The sequence below is a fragment of the Thamnophis sirtalis genome, unplaced genomic scaffold (assembly GCF_051295495.1).
Source record: "Thamnophis sirtalis isolate CommonGarterSnake01/CBP01778 unplaced genomic scaffold, rThaSir2_p1.2 scaffold_2, whole genome shotgun sequence".
NCBI classification, from domain to species: domain Eukaryota; kingdom Metazoa; phylum Chordata; class Lepidosauria; order Squamata; family Natricidae; genus Thamnophis; species Thamnophis sirtalis.
Window position 1 is genome coordinate 120,385,448 of NW_028261382.1, and position 27,570 is coordinate 120,413,017.

The window sequence follows — 27,570 nt, forward strand, 5'->3', positions numbered from 1 at the left end:
TTTATGTTTCTGAATGCCCTGACAATTGGAATGAATTTGTGGAAATGAGCCAACATTGCCCAAGCATTAAGTAAAATTAAATTACTTTGTCTACAAGCACTATACTTAGGTGATTTGATTTCCCCTCAAGTGTCTGTGTGAGTGTGTATACCCTTTGTGGCTTGTGATTAAAGTGCTGGATTTGGATGAGGGGCAATTTAGCTTTCGGTTCTTGGAAATCACGATGCTCGTAGAGGTGATCCGAGGATACTGGGTTACTCTTAGTATACTATTATGAGAATTAAATGCACGGATGGGGGACTTGAATACAATCCTCAACTTTCTGGTGAAAAAAGTTGTGGTTGGCTGAACCCCTCATGAGGCAAGAATGGTTAAAAAATATTGCTTATCCATGCCTGGTTTCTTTGAAAACCATTTCATAGATATGTATTTTAAAATTTTGTCTGTGACCTTTAAAATCAGGACAGAATAGTTCAGTTTAATTACAATAGCACAAGCTAAGCATACTAAGACACTTAGCTCAAATATTCTCACGTCAATCCGTTGGTCGGTTCTTCAGCTAGCACCCCATCATGCTATTAGTTTGGGAAACTTGCCAGAACTCTACTGTTCTCACTTATAAACAGATTTGTCTCTCTTTTGTTCCATTTCTTCAAACCAATATTATATCTTCTTTATGGAGAATGTCGACAGAAGGATCCTTGGTTCTCTCTTGGTTGCTTTCTTGCAGACGGTTCATTTTTCAGACTAGGTAACATCATCGGTGCTAATAGGGAGGAGTGTTTGCTCTCCATTTATATTCTAGTGCCTTGCCCTGTTAGTGTTGGTGGGTGTAGTCTTAGAAGTTCTTTGGTTGGACTGCTCGCTGTTAGCTTGTTCAGCGGTTCCTTGGTTGGGGTACTGCTTACTTCTTGATTGTCGGCCTATTAATCACTGTTCATCTGGGTGTTGATTGTTAGTGGGGAGGTATTTTGGTCCTCTTTTTTCCCTTTTAGGCTTGTTGATTATCCCTTAATTGATTGTCTCTGTGCCTATGTGATGGCTGTTTATCAGAGTGTTATGCTTCCAAGAATTTTCTAACACCCTCGCCTCCTCACCTCATGTTGTTTGCGTGGCACGCAACTAGAGGAAATGGCTGGGACTAGCTGTGCATGCATTTAAATATTTTCGGGGACAGTTTATTTTCAGGGAAGGGCTTATTTTAGCGCATGCGCTCAAAAGCCCTATTGAGCTTATAATCCAGGGAGGTCTTATTTTCTGGGGAAAAGGGTAGTTGGTGTTCATGGTAGAGGAAAAAAGTTACCAAAGATCTAGATCTGAAGAGCCCCAACCTTTTAAGAAATGTACTTAATAATTTGGTACCAAAAATGAAAGGGGCTAGTTTTTCCTGTCCTTCTACTTAGCTCAGTCTTATAATACATAAACTACTGGAAGAAATGAAATCTGAGACCATTTCTTTCAATAGAAGCAATACAAATAATTCAAGGCCGCCTTCATGAACTTCTTAAAGCTACATAAAAATAAATATGTGAGCTGGGATTCAGGAAGTTTAGCTAATTCTCCAGCTTGCATTCCTGCCAATATGTTCCTGCTGATTTCGGCCACATTAGCCCATGTTGCTCCTGGCAAAGTGTAATAAGCTTGTGGTACTTATCCTGGTTAGGACAAGGGCCACACATGGATCTTATACAAGGAGGAAAGATGGATTAATGCCAAAAAAATGGATGTGCCCAACACTGTTTTCTTAAGGCCCACCTGCTTACTTATTTTAATTTTTCTGTCGTGTCCAAGCTCAGAACCTTTATCTGATATTTTTAAGACTTAAAACTGTAATAGGTTTTTAGAGCAGGATTTAATCATCCATGAAAGATGTTTCACCAGCAACTCAGCTCATGTCAAGAATTTAGTTGGGAGGATTTTCTGGATCACAATGAATTCTGTGAATAAACAACTCTCTTTCCCAAATGTTTTTTAAAGTATGGTATTCAAACTGGATGTTATTGTGTCATATTTAATTTTATCTGATAACCACAGACTTCTAAGTTCTCTTTTAGATTGCCTTTTCTGCTTTCATTATTTCCTCATTGCTTTTAAATACGATTCCCATAGATGTATACATGTCTTGATCTCAATGTGGCTTTATATGGGACCCAGCAGGAGTCAACTATTTTGTTCAGCAAGTCTTGGAAAACTTAAGAGAGATGGCAAATTTCCAAAGATATATTTTTTTCCTACTCATTTTCCATGGAAAAACCTCCAAATCGCATCTCATGGAGGAAAAGACTATATACAACTTGGCTTGAGTATTCTACTAATCATTCCTTCCATTTATTTTCAGAAAAAAAACTACATTGCTTCAGAATTTACCCACTAAAGCTATTTTAGGTCACTTTGCCTTTAAGGCTGATAACATGGAATCACTGGAGGGCTATTTTCAGTCTGGAATTAATTCTCCAAAAAGAAAATTCATTCTTGCTGCTAATGTAAAACCCAGGTGTGAAACCAAATACAAAAATCAGATCACCCGCTTATAAATTATTCTTTCCATTTTGTGAAGTACGCATTAGACTGAAAAAGCCACGTCTTGAACGGCTTTGTTAATTCTTTTGAAGCCATTTTTATATACTTCCCCAAAACAGACACAAGGACACCTTTGTCTCCCAGAAATTAAAGTCCACTTCAGTGGCCGTTTGCATAATGAAAATATTCTGCAATAATAAACACACAGGGTCCCATTCAAATTCCATAGGCAGACTTCTCTATTGTTAGAAGCCAATGGAGGTCATGGATTTAAGCTTTTAGAGTCCTCCAAGCCCATTCAGAAAAGAAATCTTGCTGAGTCTGGGAAAAGCCTTGAGCAGAACCATCTCCCAGAGAGAATTCCTCCAGCCATGGAGACTTTAATTATTTCCTTTCTCAGCAAGACCACTAATCCCGAGATGCCAAAGATATTGTGGACTTAAAGCAAGATGTTTGACACTTTCCAATTTGAAAAAATAAAAAGAAAGAAAAGAAAGCACAATTCTTCCCTAAAATTGCAATCTGCTTGGGGAATAAGCCACAATGAATTTGACTGGGCCCACTTCTGAATAACCATATATAGCAGGGGTGTCAAACTCGATTTAATTAGGGCCGCATCAGGGTTGTGTTTGATCTTGGGGCTGGGGGTGGGGGTGCATGGCTAGGGGGTGTGGCCAGCTCGATGTCACTCACCAAGGCTCCATTCTTGACCGCAACAGTTTCCTGCCGGCGTTCTCTGCCCGTGAAAATGGAGCGTGTAGCCTTCCCGGGCCTCCATTTTCACTTGCAGAGAGCTGCAGGAGGCCGTTGCAGCCACAAACGGAGCCAGGGTGGGCCTTGCAAAGCTGTCCTGAGCTCTGTTTTCACTGGCAGAGGCACCGTGGGCCAGTCCTTCACTGTTTCCAGAGTGACCCCGCGGGTCAGATTTAAGCACCCCACGGGCTGGATCCAGCCCCTGGGCTTTGAGCTTGACACCCCTAATATATATGATGGTTGCACCATAACGAATATAGGCAAGCATTACAGTATAGACAAATTTTATGATTATGAATCTAATCATATGTAAGAAGATATTTTTAAGTTATAGTTTTGGTAAAATTTCTCAATGCTAGCTTAAGAAATTGCTGATCTTTTTCAGAGAAGACTCTGGGTTGTCTTCTAAAAAAGTGCAACCTCATTTATTTTGACATAAGCCTACTAACTTCTGATGAAACTTGACCCATACCTACAAAAGCCAGTCCCGCAATTAGGTGACATAAAATCTGTGACTATCGCTTTCTCCTTGTAAATTAAACATTATACTTACACGTTGAGCCAATCCTTCCGGATGATCTGAGACTGCATCAAATTGTAAGGCACCAGATGCTGTTTTCATACAACACATTTAACCATAATTAACAAAACCATGGTTTATTCAATCCATTTTTTCTTGTTTCATAAGACACACTAATCTGAGGTAATCATGTGGCATATATTTGGAAATGCTGATTATTTTGTAGTTTATGGCATGTAGAAGCAAAGCAAGCAATAAAGACCAGAAACTAATGTGATCAGATGGTAAATCTAGCCCTGTAATTAGCTAATGGTACAATATAGCATGTAAACTGGGTTAATTGAATCAAGCATGATTCACTTAGTCATGGGTAAGTATTCTGTACAAACTTGACAATATTGTTTCTCTCTATCTGTTTCTTTTCCAATGAAGCACATGATTACGAGGTGAGGGAATTCTATTTCAAATTAGTCTATTTTTAAATTTGGGGTAGACAAGAGAGAGATCTAACTTGTGCAGAGTTGTGCACGGGTGTTTGGCTTCCACAGCCATTCCTGGAATATCCCTCTGAAGCAGCATCACAAAGCAACAAATGAAATAGAAGCTTAATGTAACTGCTGAATAAGACCAAAATTTATTGACAGTATCATGTCCATGTCCTTAAGGAGCACATCTTAAACTCTTCTCACGTTGGTTCTTTCTACTTCTTCTACTTCTTCTTAACAAAACTTTTATCTGCTACTGTTTGTGTTGATGATAGATCGTGCTTGATAATACAATAACTGCACTCATATAGGCAGAATTTTATAGGAAAGAGCCAAAGACATATTTCACTTGAATCCAGGTGTACCCCATGCTAACTAGGGAATGCTGGGAACAAGTCCAGGCACCTTAAAGTTGCCAAAGTTGAGAAACTTTGCTGTAGTTAGTTTTCCAGTGCTTTTGTCCTTGCTTTTGAAAACAGAAGCTGGGGGTTTGCCAAACCCAAGTTAGGGGGACAACTGGAAAAGGACAGAGAAAATCAGAAAGAGAGAAGTTGCTTCTTGTGCTGTGCTGTTTTTCAGCTGTGCAGAAGCGAAGTACCTTTTCCATAGCAGTCCTTGCTTCATATATAACATCCTTTGGCAGGCCTTTTAACCTTCTAAAAAGCACTCAGTACCTTGTTTTTTCCCCAAGCACTGGAATAGGGTGAGCTGTTGGAGGCTGCATGAGAATGTTTAGTTACAATGCCTGGTCTTTTGATTTTAATAATTTTGGTTTAAATATTTTTATTGTACATTGATGTGGCTTTTTCTCTTGGTTGTGAACCACCCAGAGTTTGGTACAAGATGGGTGGGTGTATAAAACTTTTAAATAAATAATTTTTTTCCCAATGCATCTTCCAATTTATTAACAGAAGGGAGGACAGGACCAGGCTGGGTAGATATATCTAGTTTGTAAGTTTCTAAAATAACTTCTTACATTTGTTCCATATAGCAGCCTGGTTCAGTGGCTGTTGATCAGAAAGGTTGGCAGTTCCGCGGTTTGAATCCCTAGTATACTTCTGCATGATCAGGGGGTTGGATTAGATGACCTCAAAGGTCCCTTCCAACTCGGTTACTGTTAAAAGCTATGGATTTTGATGCATTGCTGCAATAAAAAAATCTATTTTACAGACTTTATATTATTTTTGTAATCTTGTTATCCTTGCTTTCATTTTGTTTCATTGGTGGTTGTCTCTATGGACACAATACAGACCTGGCACTATATCAATCAATATTTTGATCTAAATATTTTTGTATTGTGCATTCCTGAGATTACTTTGATTCGTGGACCCTAATCCAAACCAGGGTTCAGGTAAGCATATCCTAAGCAAACACCATATATACCAATGTTTTCAACCGGAGCAACTTTTAAGGTATGAGGACTTCAATCCCCAGAATTCCCTCAACCAGTATGCTAGATGGAAGAATTCTGGGAGTTGAAGTCAGTATGTCTTAAAGTTGTTGGGTTGAGAAACACTACCCTATACTGCAAGATACGAGTTGTGAAGGCAATCCTACGCGGAGAGACTTCCAGAAATCAAACCCAGCGGCAGAAATTACCAAGCCAATGCTTTGAAAAGCGGAGAGCGATTGCAAGCAAAACGCCCACTCTGTCTCAGGGCTGAAGTTTTCAATTGAGAAGGATGACGTAAAGAGAAGTGTGTCCTATGCGCATGCGTAGCTCATGCTGACCGCTGAAGAACCGCCCCAGATGAATTCATCCGCTTAGAGATCAGTCAGGCCCGCCCTGAAAGCGCATGCGCACTTGAGGTTAGGCGTGCTGGCGGCGGCGTGCGCTGGACCCGCCTTTTCCTCAGCCGCCTGTCCAAGATGGCGGAATACGATCTGACTAACCGGATCGCGCATTTCTTGGACCGGCACCTCGTTTTTCCGCTCCTCGAGTTCCTCTCCGTAAAAGGGGTGAGTGAGGCGACTCTCCAATCCACAACCGTCTGGGATTCGGGCCCAAATCTCCCCGGGAGTCTCGTCAAAGGCGGCCAGGCCCGGGAAAGCCTGCGCCGCCCCTCTGTGAGGCGCGGGGTTTAGTGAGGCCGGTTGCTCTATGCATGGTGCGATAGCCAAGCGTCGCGTGTGAGGAAACCCCCAACTGTGACTTTTCCCAAGCCACATTTGTAGATTTAATACTTGGACTTGTTCTCAAGAGCTGGCTGGGCACACATCTAGGACGTGCTGCAATGCCGGTATTGGGGATGGGAGACCACCATGAAATCCCAAACCCATGAGGGTGAAAAGCAGCTGTTTTTCTTTCTCTCCCAATCGATTATGTTTGTATAGGCGTCAAGGAAGCGAAGGCAGTAAAACAAACCTGTTGTCGATTAAGAGGTTTCTTTTGACATCTTGGAGCCATATCTGTAAATAATAGAAAGTGAGGGTTTTTAAAGTGTTAGAAAAGGACCGACTTGAGATCATCTCCTTCTGTGTAATGTGGAAGAAAAACTCCCCGCATTCCAAATTTATTTATTTAGAACATCTATATTGCCGCCTATGGCTCAAGGCAGTTTACAAGGATATAAGGATAAATATTCTATTTTACTTAAATGGAATAGTAAAGAATCTCCTAGTGCAGATGAGTCCTCTGGGTCATAGGCCTTAAACGTGGTTCTGAGGGTATTTATAACGGTTGTGCTGAAACGCTGTTAATTTTATTTGATATAAATGGTGCCAAAATTATTGCAGTGTTAGTCTGAATAGCTGACCACAATCTGAAGTTTTTTGAAGTTAAATGCATTAATTTCAAGTGTGCCTTTTATAAATTGACTTTTATACATAGTTTCCGGTGAATTTTGACAGAAAAGCAATCTAAAACTAAGGAGAAATGTCTTAACTGTGAGATCAATTAAAGAGTGGCCTGCAGAGGTTGTGGATACCCCATCAATGGAAACTTTTAAGAAGAGACTGGACAGTCACTTGTCTGAAATAGTCCTGCTCAAGCAGGGGGTTGGACTACAAGATTTCCAGGGCCCCTTCCAACTCTTGTTATTCTGTGCTAGCTGGCACTGTAACTAGTGGGTTAAGAAATTGTTTCAATGAATAGGAAAATTTTCAGTTTGAATAATTAGATAATGTTAGATTAGAGCAGCAGAGTTTTGGATTTACTTCCAAAAGATACTTTGGAGTATCCGTAAAAACTGATTCGTCTAGTAGTTAAGGCACTTAATCACTATCCAGGTTAGAAACCAGGATGCTCTGAGTTCTAGTCCCACTTTACGCATGAAAGCCAGCTGGGTAATCTTGGGCCAGTCACTCTCAGCCCAATCTACTTCACTGGATTGTTTTTGTGGGGGAAATAGGAGGAAGGAATATTATGTATGTTTGCCACTTTATATAGCAATAAAGGTGGTATAAAATTTAATAAAATGTCTGCAACTCTTTAAAGCATCTATTTCATCATCACAGGGAAAGACACGACTGCTTTAAAAAAGTTAGGGCCAGGGGCTGTGTTTGTGTCTAAGCATACTCATTTTTGGAGAGTTGGAGCTGCTATAGTGCTGTAATAAAAAAAAACTGCCATCCTATTATTTTGGTATCCTAATTCACTGTTATACTGGATTTGCAATTATTAGAGTACTGTAATAGCTATGCAAATCTTAGAACACTAAAACTATCAGACTATCAATCACAATAAAGTTCTTGAGTTTCCATCTTCAGTTAAGACTTTTATCAAAGATTCATGTAATATGTCAAATAAATCTAATGCACATTCCATTCTGAGTTATTTATATTAAACTGAAATATTTTATTGTTAATATAATATGCTATCAGCTGCTTTTTTTGTATTGATACATCTATGTGTAAATTTAATGCAAACACAGAAATATAAGAAATTGTGTTTAGAAACATAACTACGTATGGAATTACTTGTGAATCACTGCAAAAGAAGTTTCCTATAATTCTTACAGGTTTTAGACTTAACCAAAGGCATATATAATGAAATAGCCCTTTCCCCTGCAGTTGTGAATTTCCAGTGTGAGGCCGTTACAGCTTTCTTTCTCTAGTCTGAGAGCCAATATAAGGAAGATATATACTAATAAATTGTAATGTTCTCTAACTTCATCCACCAAAATATGATTAGCACTTGTTTTTGAATACACCTTCAATATGTGTTTAATTGAAACTATAGATTACATGTGATATGGTAATATATTAAACGTATATATGTCTCAACAATTCTGGGAGGTTCATAACTATCAAAAAAATTGTACAATAAAGTCAATTTTAAAAAGATAAAAGATGGCAAGCATGATAAAGTGAGAGGACTTTACATTTTGAAAGTTACTTTGATAAAAAAGCAATCATAATGACTTGAAATTAGCAAGTTAAACTGAAACATGAAGCTAATTGCTCAGGTGTCTTGATTTCTAAGAATAAGATTAGAGAAATTTGCAAATCATGCCAGCTAGTTAACTCATAGGACTGTAATTGCATGTGGTACGAGTTCTGTAGTAAAAGTTTTTAATAATTGGCAGAGCCCAGTTTTACTAATCTCAGATGTTGCTTCCTTATGTAATGTGATAGGGATGCACATACACTAACACTAGCAGCATTGTGACATCAATACAAGCTCTGTTTCTTTTTTACTTGAGTCACATGTTGTATACATGCCCCAAAGACATGTATGTAAGGGGTAGACCTTGTGATATTGCTTTCAGCATTCTGACAGAAGCTGTGGATACTGAGAATGATGAACTTGAGATCAGCAGATATATAAATTGAAATAATAAAAATTAAAGAAAACTGGCTAAATCCAGTGTTAAATTAATGCATTTTGTTTGCTCTGTGTGATTTCTAATTTCTCAATTTCTCAAGTCTTTAATAAACTGTTTACCTGGTTGACTGTGAAACTCCTAGGACAAAAGGTTACAAAGCTAAAGAATGATGTGACTGAAATTGAAAGAAAACCTAAAATTAAAAGAAAACATAGATATTCTTTCACATGTATATTTTTTCAGATATACAATGAAAAGGAACTACTACAAGGAAAACTGGATCTTCTTGATGACACCAACATGGTGGACTTTGCTATGGATGTCTACAGAAATCTTTACTCTGATGATATTCCACAGGGTATGTGATTTGGTTTTAAACAGAACTATTGCATAATCTGTAATCAATCTTCACAATTAAAAGCAATGAAATCTTATAGTAAGTTCAAATTAAAAGGTGTAGAAGAAATATTCTATACATGTTCCATTCTATAAATTTTATTTATGTATTCATCTGCATTTACATAATCTCTGTGTACCTTCAGTTGGGTACAAGTAATCCTTGATTTACCACCACCAGTTTCTACTAATGCTAGAAGAACTTTAACAATTTTTTTGGCTCAGTCTCATATTGTGGTAATTCACAGTTAACAAGCAAAGTTTTCAAATTGTGGTGTCCTTTAAAAGGAAATACAATAATAGTTCTTTTCTTGAAAAGAGTTGTCGCATTTTACCAAGCCTAAAATAGTAATGAAGTTAATTCAAGCTTGTATTCAGTGTATCAAATTGGATGTTAAATGGTAATTTACACCTATAATTATAAAATTTATACATTTATATGTTTAGTAAGGTATGTTCAATTAAAAGTAGTTGCAAATGATGGAATACATCAGCTGAGGTGGCGCAGTGGTTAGAATGCATTACTACAAGCTGACTGCTGCAATTTGGCAGTTCGAATCTCACCAGGCTCAAGGTTGACTCAGCCTTCCATCCTTCCAGGGTGGGTAAAATGAGGACCCAAATTGTTGGGGGCAACATGCTAACTCTGTAAACTGCTTAGAGAGGGCTGTAAAGCACTGTAAAGGATATATAAATCTGCTATTGCTACATAGTATATATGTATGCATGTAATCAGAGTTTCTGAGCATAGATCATTCACTATATTTTTCATTCAGCCTTACGCGAGAAGAGAAACACAGTAGTTGCACAGCTACAGTTGCTTCAGGAAGAAATGGATCCAATTGTTAAGATGTTTGAAGACAAAGAAACCACACTTCAAATGCAGTCCACCAGGTAGTATTTCTACATGTCATTTTCTTGTGTTATACATATCATAAAATGCTTCAAAATGTTAAAGCTTTTTTCTGGGGGTAAGCAAAGTAAGTGGCACTTAATTGAGGAAGACTCATTAGTATATATGGTTAAAGCTTTAGATGGGTGTCAAGCTCACGAGCAGGTGTCACGTGCTGGCCACCCCCACCCCAGTTTAGCGAAAGGGGAAAAAGTTGCGATATGTCACGTGATGACAATGTGATGCTGCGCGTTTGACACCCCTGCTTTAGATTAAATTTAAATTTAGACAGCTACCTTGGCGTAGTGATTAGGGTGCTGGCCTAGAAATCAGAAAACTGAGTTCTAGTTTTGCCTTAGGCATGAAAGCTGGCTGGGTGACTTTGGGTCAGTCAGTCTGCTTCTCAGCCCAACCCATCTGACACTCTGCTTCTGGAGAAAAAGTGGAGGAACAAGGAGGACTAGGCATTTTTGCCAACTTGAGTTATTTATAGAGTAATAAAGAAGGACTAAAAATCAAATCACTAAAATATTTCTGATTAGAAATAAAATAGGAAATAATTCTTAGCAGATTTTATTTAAATTACGGGGCTTATTTAAAGATACACAAGCAATGAAACTATAAGCTGGTATCTTTCTGTTCTCCCTTAAGAGGAAGTAGCTAAGATGAATGCCACATAAAATGTTAAATATTCTTTCAGGAAAATAAAAAGGGGAAAAGATTAAATGGAAAGGTGGTTCCCATGGTGCTGTTTCTCAGTTGCAAGCATATGGGGTTTTTTTGTTCAGAAGAAAGCCAGGAGAGATAGAAAATAGTATTGACATTTTCCTATTCCCTGTGCATTACCTTATTATCCAACTTGATTACATGCTGTCAAAATATGATTAATTGTGATTTGTTGCCTGGTCAGTTCATCATAGTTAAGTGTTAAGCAAGGCCACACTTATCGTTGCTTTAAAGGAATAGATTCATTATCCATAAAAGGTTGTGTTGAATGAATTAACTATTAGAAACACATTTTATTTATTTTTAAATATTCATATCATAGCCAATGATAGCATCATTATTGATTTTTATTTATTACAGGGATGGTCGGGTGCTATTTGACTACTTAGCTGAGAAGCATGGAGTATGTATTTACTATTAAATCTGTAAAACTAAGTTAAACTTTTATTTTTGCCTTGCTCTGTAAATGCACCTTGTGAATCACACTTAACAAAAAATGAACAACTGTTACATTTGATTTATAATACTGATATTAAACATTCCTATCATTGTGATTACTTGTTATAAATTTAAATTTTATAATTTGGAAATTAAATTATTTTTGATATGACATAATAATGACTAATAATTCTCCTAAATTATGGTTAGAAAGTATTGGAATAATTACTTTCTGCACAGGCTGTGGCACTAATTAGTATTCTGAAATAAAATAAAAGTAAAAATAAAATAAGAATACAAAATAAAGAAACAAATACCTGTCTTCCATTCCCAAGGTAATCTTCTAAATGTCTCATTAATCCACTTTATTCAGTTAAGGTATTCAGGATTATTCTTGAAAATCCTTTAAACTCAGTGGTAAACCACTTTCCAGGCAGCTTTTTTAAAGACTGCAATTTTCAAAAAATACAGGCAGCCTGTTTGAATTCACTTCAAACATTAGTAAGTAAGGATAAGTAGGTAAAACAAAATAAGACACCCTCTTCCAATAACAGAGCATGGATAATTCCCAAATTGAATTATTACTCTAATGTACTGTGCTCTGTTTTCATCCATTTTGAACCAAACAAGGAAAGCTATCTGTCGAAGTAAGAGACTTGGGAGCCTATTGGTTTTAATGCAGGAAAACTTAGCATTGTTTAGTTCATTTTAAGGAAAATAAATTAGATCCCAGCCTAGTTGTTTCACAGAGTTCTTTTTTGCTGACCAAATAACTGATTGTAAGTGTAGTTATGTCTCACTCTGGGCTTTACATAGTTAAAGCTCATTTCTAAACTTGGTAAATTACTGTCATTTTAGTATTCCAGTAGGTGGCCTAAATATGCAGCTTAAGATGATTGGCCATGTTAGACATAAGAGAAGTATAACAATTTTAAACATTTATCTCTGTTAAAAATCAAGTTGAATAAATTATACGTATATTTGGGAGAATCTAGGTAGTACATTCATAGTGACACAGACTCCGTACAGATAGTGCTGGACTTATACCCAAATTTGGGGCTGGAATTTCAGTTCCTAAATGATGTGGTCATTAAGCGAGTCAAATCCCCAGACCATTAAGCGAATCCAGCTTCCCAATTGACTTTGCTTTTCAGAAGCTGGCTGAAACAGTTAAAAATTGTGACCACATGACTGCAAGACACTGCAACTATGATAAATTCAAGTCAGTTGCCAAGTGCCCAAATTAATATCACATGATCACAGTAGTAGCATGATGGTTGTAATTTCAAGGACAAGTCATAAGTCATTTTTTCTGAGGCTGTCAAAATGAACTGTCCTTCAATAGTTTTAAGTCAGGAACCACCTATAATAGGTTTCTGTGTTTAGCCTGAAGTAACAGGACAATGTGATGTGAACATGTTATTATGGTTTTGCCATTGTGTGGCTTTGTATTTGGGGTTTTATTCCTATAAGCCACCTGGAATCACCATGAAGAAGTTGGTGGTCATAAAATTTTCTAAACAAGCAAATATCCAATTATAAATTTTCAAATAAATTTTCAACCTTAAGTATTAACTTTTTATTGATATTGTTTATTTTCTATGTTTTTCAGTTCAGGCAAGAATATCTAGATAGTCTTTATAGATTCGCAAAATTCCAGTATAAATGTGGTAATTATACAGCAGCATCAGAATATCTATACTTGTTTAGAGTATTGGTAAGTATCTTTTTATTCTACTTTTAAATTATTGTCCAACTTTTAACTAGACCTTCTAGGCAGTGGGTGTATAATACATTGCACTTTAATTTAGGGGATATTTCATATGGAGATGTCTCCATTTTTGAGAGGATATTGTCATTTTATATATAACAGTTTTTATTTCACTTTCTTATTTTTCTAAACACTCAAAAGTACAATTCATAACATCATTAAATCCAAATGTTTGTCTGGTACTTTTACCTCCTGAGAACTATAGTAGCATGTTAAAGTCTGCATGTTTAATTCTTAAGAGCAGTCTGGAAAGGTTGTATTTCTGACTTGCCTGGATAGAAATGTTACATTTGTTTTAAATGAGACAATTTCTATAGTTAACTAAAATGTTAAGTTTGAGGAAGCTTGATGGCTATTTTTAAATTTTCTTGTTATATGTTGTTCTTGAACAAATGTATCTGAGGTTGCTAAAAATCAACACTGACTTGATAGTTCATAATCAGTATAAATTAATTACCAAATACATAAACCTAAGGGTTGTGCATGTTTCCATTTGATTCCAAAAAATGTTTCAAAGGATTGTGTGATATCAGACAAAGGTGACATCATGTTGAGTTAAATCAGAAGCACTGCACAGCCTCAATAAGCAACTATGCAAATGACAAATATCAGTTGTGTGTGCTTATTATATCTGTTCTTGAGGAATATCTCTAGATTGCTTGATACATTTTGTTCAGTGATTGTATGTATAACAAAATTTGGTTTAAATAATGTGGCAATCCCAGTGGTGATGTTCCTTTCCTAGAGGAACCTATCTACTTCTAGCAATGTCCATGTTTCACCCCCACCTCAGAAATGACAACTTTCTGACTTGCAAATAACTATGATAATCTCATGAAGAAAACTAAAAACTCAAGTGTCCATAGTGTGGATTTAGAAATGAGGGTTATTGATTTATTTCTGATATTTCTGATTTTCATTTGTTTACTTGCTGAGATTTTAGTACAGTAAACTCTCAAGTTTACTGCAGTACCAAATATGGAGGTATGCCAAAAGAGCATACCATTAGAGGTCTGGTAATTTTATGGTGGGAAAAATAGCATTATGTATGTGCATTTAAATGTGGATGGACAGATGGTTAACCTCGTACATGATTCCATTAAAGCAGGAGTTCCCAACTGGGGGTGCTCACATCCCCTGGGAGTGTGAGATGATAGTCCAGAGGGTGCAAAAACTCAGGTTTAGAAGTTTCAGAATTATAGTGTATATGCATAATTATATGCATATAATTATTTACTTTTGTAAGGGGTGTGAGGACATATCAAAAGCGTTCTAAGGGTGTGGGGTATCGAAAAGGTTGGGAACCCATGCACTAAAGAATAGAAGGTTCCACTACTATAAAGTTTATGAAGTGGATCTGTATCAAATTTTATTTTCTTTGATGTCTATGGGTACAATATTTAGTCTATTGAACTGAAGAAAGGTATAGCTGCTTTTGTTCAAATATCAACAGTTTATGAAAAATGCTGCTTAGGATAGGTTTAAGCATTGAGTTTTTCTCTTTACTATTTCATTTCACATCAGTATTATTTGATTTAATAACCATCTAGTAAACTCGGAAGTTTTATATGCATTTCCTTATTCCAAGACATATTATTTATAGGATAACATGGAAGTTGCATGCTTTTTTCAAGTATTTTTTCAAGTTGTAGAAAATGTAAGAATTGATCAGAAATGACCAGAAGTGAAAAGTATACTTTCTGAATGATGTGGTCTTAAACTTTGTTTTGTTGCCTTTATTCAAAATGACAGGAAAGAAGAAACATAAGTAGAATATTACAAGTGCCATTATATGACATCTTGGTTTAAAATTTATAATGATCCAATCAGTTAAACAGTTAGTGGCCTGTTTTCCCGTCTAGATTTTCTTCATTCTGATTAGGAAATATTTTTCAGTAGAGTTGAGGTTTTACTAGTTAAGCTTTAAACCCTTTTAAATTAGTGTGTGAAACCCCAAACTACACTGAAGTATTGTTAATGAAAAGATCATTATTGCTTGAATTGAAAATCCTGTGCAGAAGCTGTGGTTGCCAATTCTCCAGGCTTTCCTGTTGTTTTAATCTCCAGCTGAATCTCCTTGGAAATGCCTACTGCTGATTGTTTCCTTGAAAATCAAAACTGATTTACTAAATGAAACACAGCCCATTTTCCCAAAATCGTGGAGCAAATATGTCAATGGCATATTCTCTCTCTGCTGGTGCCAGCAAGTCTCTAATCAAAATGTTTGACCTAGAGAAATATTAAATTATTGTGGTTATTGTAATCGGATTCACTTATTTAAAACAGGTTCCATCAACAGATAGAAATGCTTTGAGCTCTCTCTGGGGAAAGCTGGCATCTGGAATTCTGATGCAGGACTGGGATGCTGCCATGGAAGACCTTACAAGGTTGAAAGAGACAATTGATAATAGTGTGAGTTTGTTTTTGTTTGCTTCACCACATGATAAAGATGGGGGAAGATACCTACTGGATGTTGACATATTTAATACCAGTTCATGTTTCCCTCAGATTTATTTTTATGACTATGCTTTTCAAAGTCTGTCTCAGAGAATATTTTCAAGTTTTTTGCATGCCTGGAAAATGAGCTCAGTTAGTTAATTATTGATGACCTAATCTTAACTGAAAGAATATTGGAGTCCCTCTTTCAAAATTTCAGGACTAGCTCAAGTAGTTAATTACCAGGAGGGTCCAAAAGTGTGAAAAAAATATGCATAATAGCACTTTCTATTCCCATATTGCTGTTGTACTTAGAACAATATTGGAATTTTTTTATCTCCATGGAGAAGCATCCCAAAATGCATTGTATAGGTAATAAACTGCTGTTCTAGGTGGAAATAGAAGGAAGATAGTGCCGGAAAAGAGTTAATAATATATTAACTATATATAAATTCAATTGTATCTTTCAGGATAGAAAAGTTTTTTGGAGTTAAACAGGCAAGAAGCAAGGAGAATGAGTAGGTCATATAGGATAAAGAATAGAAACAGGATAAAACATTTATGTTTTCTTTAATATGTGATCTTATCCTTTTCCACTTTCAGAATAGATTATAAATTGTAATCTGGTTATATAAATCAGAACATATTTCATGGTTGTCTACCTATTCTTTTTTGGATGTGTTAAACAAAAAGAATGAATAAATTTTAAAATTTCAGGTACTTTGACAAGTTATAAAACATATTTTTCAAGGTAAGGGTAGAATATAACAGTCCTTTAAAAATGAAACATTTTCCTTTTTAAAAAAAGTTAAACTTAATGCCTAGGAACATAGAATACAAAGTTATTTTAGTTTAAATCAAAGATTTGGGCTATTTTTGGTGGATCTACATTGTTAAAGATGCCAACTGAACTTTGTTTTCCTTACTGATCTAGCTTTTTAAATATTACTTGTAGGTATGTATAGTATATGTTTTTATATGAATTCCAGGGTTGTTTTGTAATGAAATAATTGCACTTCATTAAAGTTTTTGAATTTGTTTCAGCACTGTAACCAAGCCTTCAGTAAATTTTTCTCCCATTTCTGCTATATATTTCCCTGACGACAGTACTATCCCTAGTAGTGTATTCTGTATCTTTCTACACTCTGGCACTCTGCTTTTTTAATCCAGGCTGACTATTTCTGCATTGCAAACAGCCCAGGCATTAGCACCAGAAATTTAATATTCTCTATCATTATCTTTGTTATACCTCACCAGTGATAGAATGCAGAAAGATGTTATTGATTTTTTTCTTGGCACTGAGGATGCTGATACAATCTGTAACATATTTCTGGAAAATTTCTCAGTGTTCTTGATAAAATCCTCTTTATAAAAAAAAAACTGCCAGAGAAACAAACCAAAATAGCCTGAAATTAAGTACTTCTGGGAGCAGAAGACATGTGTTAAAGGTGAAAATAGATGCTATTTGCCTTCCAGAGGCATCTCCCATTTCAAATGTTAATGTTTTTGGTGATGTGGGAGCTACGCAAAGGCAACACCATCTAAAATCTATCATTTTATTACCAAATTTCAGCAGTGCAAGTTATAGCTACAAATGGAGTCATGCAAAGTCACATTTATGACTTGTTTGCTCCTGCCACAACTAATGGAAAAAGTGGCACTTGCAGTGGCTACTTAGTATTGGTTAATTTATAAATTTGTACGGCTACCCATCTCATATATATGACTCTGGGCAGCTAACTGTAAAAACAAGATAAAAACAGTAAAAACAAATCAAAAATTTAAAAACATCAATAGCATAACATAGTAGCCAAGAACATATCATATAAACCACTTATTCATATTTGCATAATCCCAGTCTGTGTGGGAAACCCAAGTTTTTAATGCCATGTGAAAGATCAGCAGGGTAAGGGAAGTCTAATCTCAAGGCAACTCTCTTGTGGAAGGACCCAGAACATGTCTTTCCTGCCAGATATAACAGGATAGGTAGACACACATGCAACTAAGTCAGTCAATGAGGACTATTTGGGCTCTGAAACAGTATTTGCCATGTGAGCTACAAGGAGATAGGAAGGAGTCTGGTTTAGCTGAGAACTGAAAGTGAAACTGCTTGTATTTTGCTTGCGTTTACTGCTACCTTGGAAAACCGACTTTTGGTATTGTATTGTATATTATTATTATTTTGAATCCTGCTGAATCAGTTACTTGTGTATTCTTTCTGAATGTGATTGTTGCTGCAAACTCTAATCAGCCAGGTCAGCTTCAGCACTTACTGCAGCCTGATTCAGCATAGCAGAATAAGGAGGTAGCAAGTTGTACAACTAATCTGTTGCAGCCATCTTAGTGAAAGGAATTCAAAACTGATGTTTTTCTATCATAATTTGAAATGGAGTAAGAAACAAGCTAAAACTTTAATGATCAATGGGGGAAAAGATGTTCTTTACTGGTTCTCTGCACCAATGTGGAAGAATTGCGAGCTAGGCTTGTGAAGGCCTAGCTTGGAATCATTGATCATGATATGCCCCCAAACCCATGAAGCCTTATTTGGTCATTCCCAGGGAAAGGCAAGCAGTTGTAACATAGGTGATAAACAATATAGTTACAGTCTGAGGCTATTCATGAGTGATTCTGATTGCTTGGGCCTGACAGTCATCTCAGCTGTTTCTCAGAAGCAGCTTTTCTGAACATTGGGGTATATTCTTGAACAGTATGGGATCAGTCATAGGGAACTGTTAAAAGTGAATATTTTCACTTAAGAGACATTTATTTGAATCCTTAGCTTCCCAACCTGAAAATACAACAAGCTTTAATAGGTAAATAATTCTAATTTTATAAATCTCTCTTTCAGTCTGTCAGCTCTCCGCTCCAGGCTCTTCAGCAGAGAACATGGCTCATTCACTGGTCCCTCTTTGTTTTCTTCAACCATATTAAAGGCAGAGATAACATCATCGATCTCTTCCTCTATCAGCCTCAGTGAGTTGTGTTGAACTTACCAGACAACATGGATACAGACAGTTATTGCACATCTGAGCATATTAAAGATTTAATCAGAATATTTAAAAGTTACTTGTATCTTTTTCAGATTGTTCAAATCATGCAGGAGAAAAGTTTTTGGCTAAAAAACTAAATAATTTTCCATACATTTAGTTCTTAAGTCTGAAGTTCAGTTCAAAGTGTTATAGAGTAACCAGTGTTCTTCCGAAAGTTGTAATAGGGGAGCATGTAAAGAAGAATATTCATTTACAACATTTGATTTGATTATGGTATATTCGTGCAGTAAAATGTGCTATATTATAAGATGTGCATATTTTCAAAATAATTTACATGCACTTACACGCTCCTCTCTGCTACTCATAAAGCATTTCTTCTTTTCTGGCTACTGACTCTTTAAAAAGCTGTTGATGTTATAAAGGAGGTGACTCAATACAACTCTTAAACCAGGCACAATTTTTTCAGGCTCCTTTAGAAGCCTGGAAAAAGTTTAATGAATAACAGATATGTACTATGTTGGGCAATTCCAAAGAGGTATTTCTGAATCACTTTTACAGCATTTTGTATAAACCTGTGGACAGGATTAATTTTTTTAAAGAAGAGAATATATATTTTTTTATTTTAAAAAAAATTAACATTAGTTTAGTATTGGGTACATACATGTTTAATGTCTCCTACTGGAGGGATCTTTAGTAATGGCAATCCAAGGGAATTTCCAAGAGGTGCACAAAATTCAGTTTTGGGCCAAAGGGTTGTCTATAGCACTTCTATAAAATGATTTGTTCTCTTCAGTATGTCAGAATGGTTGAGTTTATATAACATATTATGCCAAAACAAAACAAACTTACCATATTTTTGGAGTATAAGACCCACTGGAGTATAAGACGCACCAAGATTTTGAAGAGGCAAATTAAAAAAAAAAGTTTTTGCATTCTGCAGGCCTCCCAAAAGCGGCCCGTTTTTCGCGAAAACTGGCCTGTTTTTTCCTCTCAAAAATGGCATGCATAGCCTTTAGGAGACTTATAGAGTGCTCCTGGGGGCTGGGGGTGGGATAGAATTGAGCAAAAAAGGCCAGTTTTTCACTCATTTCTGCTCTCTCAGCCCCCAGGACCACTCCGAAAGCCTCCTAAAGGCTATGCATGGCCATTTTGATGAAGGGGGAGGGGTTTGGGGAGGCAAAAAATGCTGTATTCAGTGTATAAGACATACCCAGATTTTCCACCTCTTTTGAGGGAAAAAGGTGCATCTTATACTCCGAAAAATATGGTAATTATTTCTTAGCATAGCAAGGAACTGTTCTAATAGTACTATCAATAATAGTTATAATAGTTCAATAGTAAGGGACACTTATTATTATTGCTACTATTAATATTAGTAAGGCACTCTGGCTAATGGAAAATTCGTAAATATATGTAGGGTCATCATGAATACAGATTTGACTCAGGAAACAGTTCTTTGTTGATGAGCAGAATTTATTAAATCCATGTCAACTTTGAAAGCTGCTAACAAAGCATTTCATGGATACTTCTTTTAAAAATGGCTGGAACTAACAATTGATCTTTATCTTTTAACTTGAAGCTTTTTTTCAAAAGCTTTGCAGGAGTGAGTGAAGGAATATTACAGGTAAAACCTTTTAGTAGCATCTGGTGTAAACATAGAAGATCATTTCTCCTCTGCTTTGGTTACTGAAACTATATTACATTTAAAGCTATCGATGATTTTAAGGAACACAGGCTATCAATTTCCTTGAAATTGGGTAGTGATGTAAGTGTTTCATGAGGTAATGCACTGATTCACTGCCATTGCACTGTGTTCCAAGGGCATATGATTCATCATAAGTTTTGGCCATTATATCCAACAATATGTATGATTTCATTTCTAGATTCAACTCAATTACCATCCTTCAGATGGTTATAGTAAATTATTATTACTGCATCACAAATATTTGCGTCATTTTTCCACCTGTAACTTTGTTTTGTACAATGGCACTGAGCTCATATTTTGTGCCAAAACTAATTGGTGTAATTGGGCATAGGATACTTAAAACCAGTTCTTATTTTGTAGCCTCTGATACTTTGAAGATGTTTGTTAGCGGTTTTGAATGGAAATTCTTTAAAATTATTGCAATCACTGGTTATTTGTGCTGCATTTTAAATTATATTATCATGGGATAAACCTTTAGGACCATAGGCAAAAAATTAAGTTTCATTTCAAGACCAACTTTCTGATCATTACATTAAAAAAATATCTTTCAGGGAATCTCTATTTATTGCTTGCTTGTTTAATCTCTAAATGACCCTTGTTTGGCTATCGTAAATATGTAAATGTTGGGATATTTCTAGGTTCATAACAAACAATTGCATTCTAAATATTTGCTATCTGACTAAATACTATTCTGTTTATTCAGATATATTAATGCAATTCAGACAATGTGCCCACATATTCTTCGATACCTGACTACTGCTGTGATAACAAACAAAGATGCTAGAAAAAGAAGGCAGGTGTTGAAAGACTTAGTCAAGGTTATTCAGCAGGTAAGGAATGAGTACATTTTTACAATTACTGTGAGTTGCTCAAGATTTGTTTTAAGTTATTTTAACAGAAAATAAAATTTGGAGTTTCTGAGCTAAAGGCAAATAGGTTTTCAGTATATTCTTAAACATTCTTAAACAACCTTTGCATTTACAGCATTTGTATTAAAAGTAATGCATTGGTTTTACTGATCTTCATGTCCTTTGAAAATGCATTTAGGTACATACATTTTAGACAGTTGAACTAAATCAAAAGATGGAAGCCATTCAATGTGTGTGGTGACCATTAAAAAATAAAGCAGCCCCAAGATGCCTTAGAAATTGTAACCTCCAATTGGACCTCTTTTTCTCTGATGAAGTTTTTCTTTGCAACTCTTGTCTTCTCAGCATATTTGAAGAAGAAATGAATTTGGGGTCAAGTCCTAAGTAGAACACCTTTACTTTAATTCAGTTAAATTAGCCCTACCTTATTCATAGATGTATTGCGTGGCAAATGATGGGTGTTTTGATCAAATATATCGAGAGGGACAATTAGGTTACAAAAGATTAATCTGCCACATTTTAATAGTAAGCAATGCTGTATGATGATAAAGAAGAGAAGAATTAATATATTTCAGTGACTGGGCAGTTTGCAAATTTCAAAACAAGTAACAGTACAAAAACAGAAAACAAAAGTAGAGGTCTTTTTTTCTGTCTAATTTGAACATAAAATGTTTTCTTGATACCAGATCATTCTTTAAATATATGAGAAGTTAAGTAAGTGATCTTAGGAAGAAAGACCACTGCAAAATAATCATTTTATTCATTTACTTACTTAATATACAACAATATAAAAAATCATGGAACAAGGCATTGAAAAACCACTTTGGTATGGTTTCCAGGAAACATACTTAGAAGAAAAGTTCACAAAGTCACCAGACTTATAAGGATAACCCAGAATCATGAATTTGAGATGGGCGACCATATAAATGGAAATAATGAATAAGTAATATATTTGAAGAAGACAGTTAATTTAAAATATGCAATCTTAATTGAGGAAAGATGTATAATTTAAAGAGCATAACTATAATTAAAGCTGTATAGATAATGCAAGCTTTTGTGTGTGAAGAATTCATAGCAAGCCTCCCTATAAATGTTTGTAAGGACATTGATTCGTATTTAAGGTAACTTGTCAAATTGCAATTTTATCTTAGTAGTTTACAACTGATTCGCTTGTGCTGTTCTAACTTGTTTTGCTATACATCATATGGACATTGAGTAGTTACACATGTACTTACTATATTGTACAATTACTCTTAAAATATGCAGGAATCTTACACCTACAAGGATCCAATTACTGAATTTGTAGAATGTTTGTATGTGAACGTTGACTTTGATGGGGCTCAAAAAAAACTGAGAGAATGTGAATTGGTAAGAATCTTTTAAAAAATAATTAACCTTTAAAAACCAGTAAATATTCACTAGTTATATTTTGTCTGGACATAGATGCATATAAAATGGGAGATTTTAAAAGATGATTTACAAAATTTATCTGGTAACAAAGCACATAATCTTAAATGGTTAAATTCTGAAGTTAAGTCAATAGCTGTTTTTACTTGAGATTAATTCAATATGCTTATAGTGTTAAATTGCTTTATCCAAGACTATGTGGATATATATATCTGAAGCTCTGTAGTATAATGCTTCAGACTCCTTTTCCAGAAGCCAAGAAGAACATGTTGCAGTATGGCTTGATTACCATATAGAATTCATTTTAAGTTTTGCATCTTTGAGGCACATTGCCATTTAAAGGAGATGCTTGCTTGCAAGTAATTTGTGTAATCTTGACTTCCCCCACTGCTCTGCCAATGTCTGAAAATATATTATGTCTTAACAGGTTCTTGTGAATGACTTCTTTTTGGTGGCCTGCCTTGAAGACTTCATTGAGAATGCACGACTCTTTGTGTTTGAGACTTTCTGTCGGATACACCAGTGTATCAGCATAAAGTAAGGGGATGTTAATTTCTAATATCAGATAAATATTTTGGAGATACTTAATTAGTAACTGAATTACCAAAAAGGAAGAATCGGCATACTCAATCAGATGGTTGTAGTTTAAAAAATATATAATTTATGTTTTTTTAATATGTGATCTAAACTTTAAATTCCACGTAGCTTATTGCTATCTGGCAGAAATAGTGCATTTTCCCTCAGGTACCAAATATTGTGGAATCCTGCATTCCTGTATAGCAAATAAAAGAGAAAATTGTGAAAGCAAGAACGTTCTTTGAACACAAGTATCATAGTTACAATGAAAATATACACATAAGATCAGTCCCTGTAGCATTTCTTTTGAGTTGACAACACACTGATTATTTTTATGGGAGGGCAATCTGGTATTCCAGAAATAGTTTAAACTATACACACAAACCTTTTATATTGACCACACTGGCTGGATTGTTCTGACCTGATACCCAAAACATGACAAGCATCATATTGCTATCTTTTGTCCAGAAAGTATTTGGACAAGGGTGACTTACTCATAGGTAAGTGAACAATATAATGGCTTAAATGTAACATATGCAAAAACTGATGAAGATTTTTTATAACTTATACCAAATGTACCATTTTATGATCATTCATCCATTCTGCCCTGAATTAAAAGATCTAATTTGCTACGTTGGTTAAAAACACCATACTAGAATCTGTAGACCTTGAATTTTTGTCCTGCCTTAGGAATAAAGCCAGCTGGGTCATTTGGAGTCAGTCATGTATTCTCATACCAAGGAAGAAAAAAAACTTCCTTGATATGAGAGAGAACAATTATTTCACCAGAAGCAAGAGTACAGATTTCGTAAGCTATTGCCAGAAAGGCAATATGGAACACTTAAATTGAAGGCAGATAGAGATTGCACTGGTAAACTATTGAAGTAGAGATTATAGTGTTGCCTATTGGCCGTGTTACAGATAAAAAACCTTTACTGAAGCCTGGTAGCTAATAAAAGTAAGCTTTATAATTCTCTAATTAATAGAAAACTAAATGAAATTCTAAGAAGTTGCTAGAAAGCCACAGAAATGTCATTTTCATAAATATGTTAATAGGACAACAAATGCTGTTTCTTATTACAAAGAACAAGATATTGGAATAAGTTTAGTCATGAAGTGACATCTTTGTAAATCTGACAACAGTAGTTTAAAGGCTTCTTTTGATATTCTTAGGTCTTAGAACAAGTGATCTGATAAAGCACATGAAAGAGATTTCTAATGCTTTATTGCTTGAATTAATACAAAACCTTCCTTAGAGCAATTATTTCACCAGAAGCAAGATAGACATTCAGCACATGGGATAAAGTTTTGTGAGATTTTTTAGTTATGTGTTATTTGACTAATGGCTAAAACTGTCCCATCATCCTATTAAAACAAATTCCTTCACACCTCAGGAATATTTTTTTAAAACCTACATATTTATAAAAATATACTTTTGCATTAGCTGCAGAATTCCAGTGGAGTCTGGGTGACAAGTATATAGTCTATACCGTGTTTTCATTTTAAGTTTTGCAATTAGAGAGGCTCTTCTTTTCTTTTGACCCCTGAAATAAGTGCTTAGTCTTATTTTCAGGGAGGTCTTATTATTTTTGAGTTTCAGGGAGTGGCGAGTATGATCACCTCATGGCTGCTGCTGTGTTGCAATATTTTTTGGGAGGGGCTTATTTTAGCGCATGCGCACAAAAGCCCCATTGGTCTTATTATCCAGGGAAGTCTTATTTTCAGAAAATAGGGTAGGATAACATCTAATTTTGTTTTCACTGAGTATACTATAAGATTCATGAGTTATCCTGGTTTCTCTAATATTGGACTGCCTTAAAATAAATTGAATGGGCAACAAGATACACTTGCTGACTTAGAAAATGATAAGTGCTTGCTTTTATGACTACGTTGCTGTTTATTTTTTACAGTTTACTTGGCAAAAAAAAATAATAGAAGATTATACTGTGGATTTTAAAATATCCTATTAAAGATCTGCAAACAAATAATAACTTTCTTTTACGATACATCTGACAGATCTCTTTTCTTTATGTTACATTTAGAAATTCTAAATTATATTTAAAATGATAATTTAAGTTTTAATCTTTAGACATTCTGGGAAATTCAATTTTGGTACAAGAGAACTTTGCCTTTTCATGTTTCCATTTTCTCTGGTTGATGCTGGGTCAAGATTCAAAACTAAACTGGCAACACTGTAGGAATTATGAAATAGAGTATTTAATTGTTCAGCATAAATCAGTATGATTCCAACCCAGAAATAGCACAAAGATCAAACAAAGAACACGATTCTATTTTTTTTTATTTCTCTTTTCTCAGTATGTTGGCAGATAAATTAAATATGACACCTGAAGAAGCTGAGCGATGGATTGTGAACTTAATCCGAAATGCAAGGCTAGATGCCAAAATAGATTCCAAATTGGTAGGTTCCATGTAACACTGTAATCTGACTTAACGTGAATTCTTAAAACTCATTAGCTACTAAAGCAAAACTCAAAGAACTTCTTGTAGTTTCTACTCTCTTTATGTGTATTTGAGTCTAATGATTAGTATATGGTACCATCCTAAGATGAATATGTAGTAAAGGCTTTAAATGATTTAGACAGTACTATGTACTTTATGTTTTTTTTTGTAAAAATACATTAGTCTGCATAAAAGATATTAGCCATTAACTATGTATCTCATAGCGTTTTTGCTAAACTTTGGCAACAAAGTGACTATGTTTGGACTATATAGTTTGGTTTGGGGGAAGAAGACTGAAATGGGAGATGATTGCCCTGTGAAGACTTCCCATTCCATTCCCAGACTTAATTGAGGAATCAACTAACATTTGAGAAAAAAAATATTGATAAGTACTAGAAACTTTAAAGTACTATGCACTAATTTATGAAGAATAGCTTAGATATTTATTTCTATCCATGAAAATCTATAAACCCTTCAGTTTTGAATGTGATCTCTGCTAAGTATTCAGCTTGTAATACCTCTGTGAAGTATTGTAATATGTTTATGGGATTTCTTTAAGGGCCATGTGGTTATGGGGAACAATGCAGTATCTCCCTATCAACAAGTGATTGAAAAAACCAAAAGCTTGTCTTTCCGGAGTCAGATGCTGGCTATGAATATTGAGAAAAAACTAAACCAAGGCAGCAGGGCTGAGGTAAGCAGAAATATAGTGTCTTCTTAAAAAATATTGAATGCAAAGAAGGAAAACAATCTATAAAGAAAAATTTGATCCAATTATCATTCTCAGTAATTCAAAGACACATAACTAAATATTTCAGAAAGGTCACGTGAAGAATTGAACTAAATTAATTTATATAAGCAAAATAAGGAAGATATGTGAAATTAAGAGCCATGAAGTTTAAAAAACAAAAAACTGCACATATACAAAGGAATGTTGTCATTCCTTCTTTTTTACATCTACCTTTCCTTTTTATGGGATTCATAGTTGCTTTTTGGGAAAATATGGTCTTTTCTGATACACAAAGTCAAAATGCTCTGTAGCTGTGCTTACACTAGTTTCATTAATTAGGAATGAAAGACACTGTTTTCTAATTTTTATTTCTTTATTCTTTTTAAAGGCACCTAACTGGGCTACTCAAGATTCCAGCTTTTATTGAAATGTTTCTAAAAGGAAAAGAAAACACCAACTTTCATTTGATAAAGATTTTAATTATGTGCTGTTTTGAAAAGGTGATAATTATGTGAACTTGGCAGTACATATTAATCAGAATAAAACTGGCTACTTTTAATTGGTTGGCTATCTTTAATTGGATTTGTGAAAAGGTTTTATTCAGTTCATCAAAACTAGTGATTTCTTGAAAGCTTAAAAAAAACAATTTAAATTTTAAAATTACTTTAACTTCAACTCTGAAAAGCCCCTCGTGTGATATAGATATATGTATATGAATAATAAAGATTCTGAATTTATTGGTTAAAATTGAAAGATTTTATATTCTCAAGAGATAAATTTATTGTGTTTTCTTGCCCCTAGAAACCAAGTGTACATATCAGATTATTGAAATTTCATTAAAATACCACAAATAGGAAAAGTCTGTATCCTAAATATTTACAATATCTGCTTTCAGATGGTTTTGTGTAATTAGTCATTACAACTTTAAAAGATCAACAGTTGCACGACAAAGCATTGTTTTTAATGTAGAAATGATAAATCAGTGAGTGTGGTTAGTGAGTGATTAAATATGGAAAAATAAATGGAGAGAATTTTTGTCAGTATCCCATAACAAATGGCAACATTATTTAGCCCGCTCTTCTCAGACAGAATAGGGCAAGATTACAGGACAGATGGAATTCATTGAAAGT

General features: G+C 35.0%; 1 protein-coding gene across 1 annotated transcript; it reads left to right on the forward strand.

Annotated features, from left to right (window-relative positions):
• Window positions 1–6,078: 6,078 nt before the first annotated feature.
• Window positions 6,079–26,999, forward strand: EIF3E (eukaryotic translation initiation factor 3 subunit E). The gene is made up of 13 exons (XM_087706774.1): window positions 6,079–6,237; window positions 9,288–9,402; window positions 10,217–10,334; window positions 11,419–11,461; window positions 13,109–13,213; window positions 15,554–15,679; window positions 18,552–18,676; window positions 21,102–21,228; window positions 22,534–22,635; window positions 23,102–23,211; window positions 25,567–25,669; window positions 26,270–26,404; window positions 26,829–26,999. Exons 1-13 carry the CDS (start codon window positions 6,148–6,150, stop codon window positions 26,865–26,867), a joined length of 1,338 nt encoding a protein of 445 aa, XP_087562900.1. The 5' UTR covers window positions 6,079–6,147; the 3' UTR covers window positions 26,868–26,999.
• Window positions 27,000–27,570: the final 571 nt, after the last annotated feature.

Bases quoted from the DNA above. Each gene is read 5' to 3' on its own strand.
- EIF3E (XM_087706774.1), top strand. From the start codon at position 6,148: ATGGCGGAATACGATCTGACTAACCGGATCGCGCATTTCTTGGACCGG. The intron at 9,403-10,216 runs GTATGTGATTTG...TTTTTCATTCAG, and splicing joins CTCTGATGATATTCCACAGG to CCTTACGCGAGAAGAGAAAC. The intron at 15,680-18,551 runs GTGAGTTTGTTT...TCTCTCTTTCAG, and splicing joins AAGAGACAATTGATAATAGT to TCTGTCAGCTCTCCGCTCCA.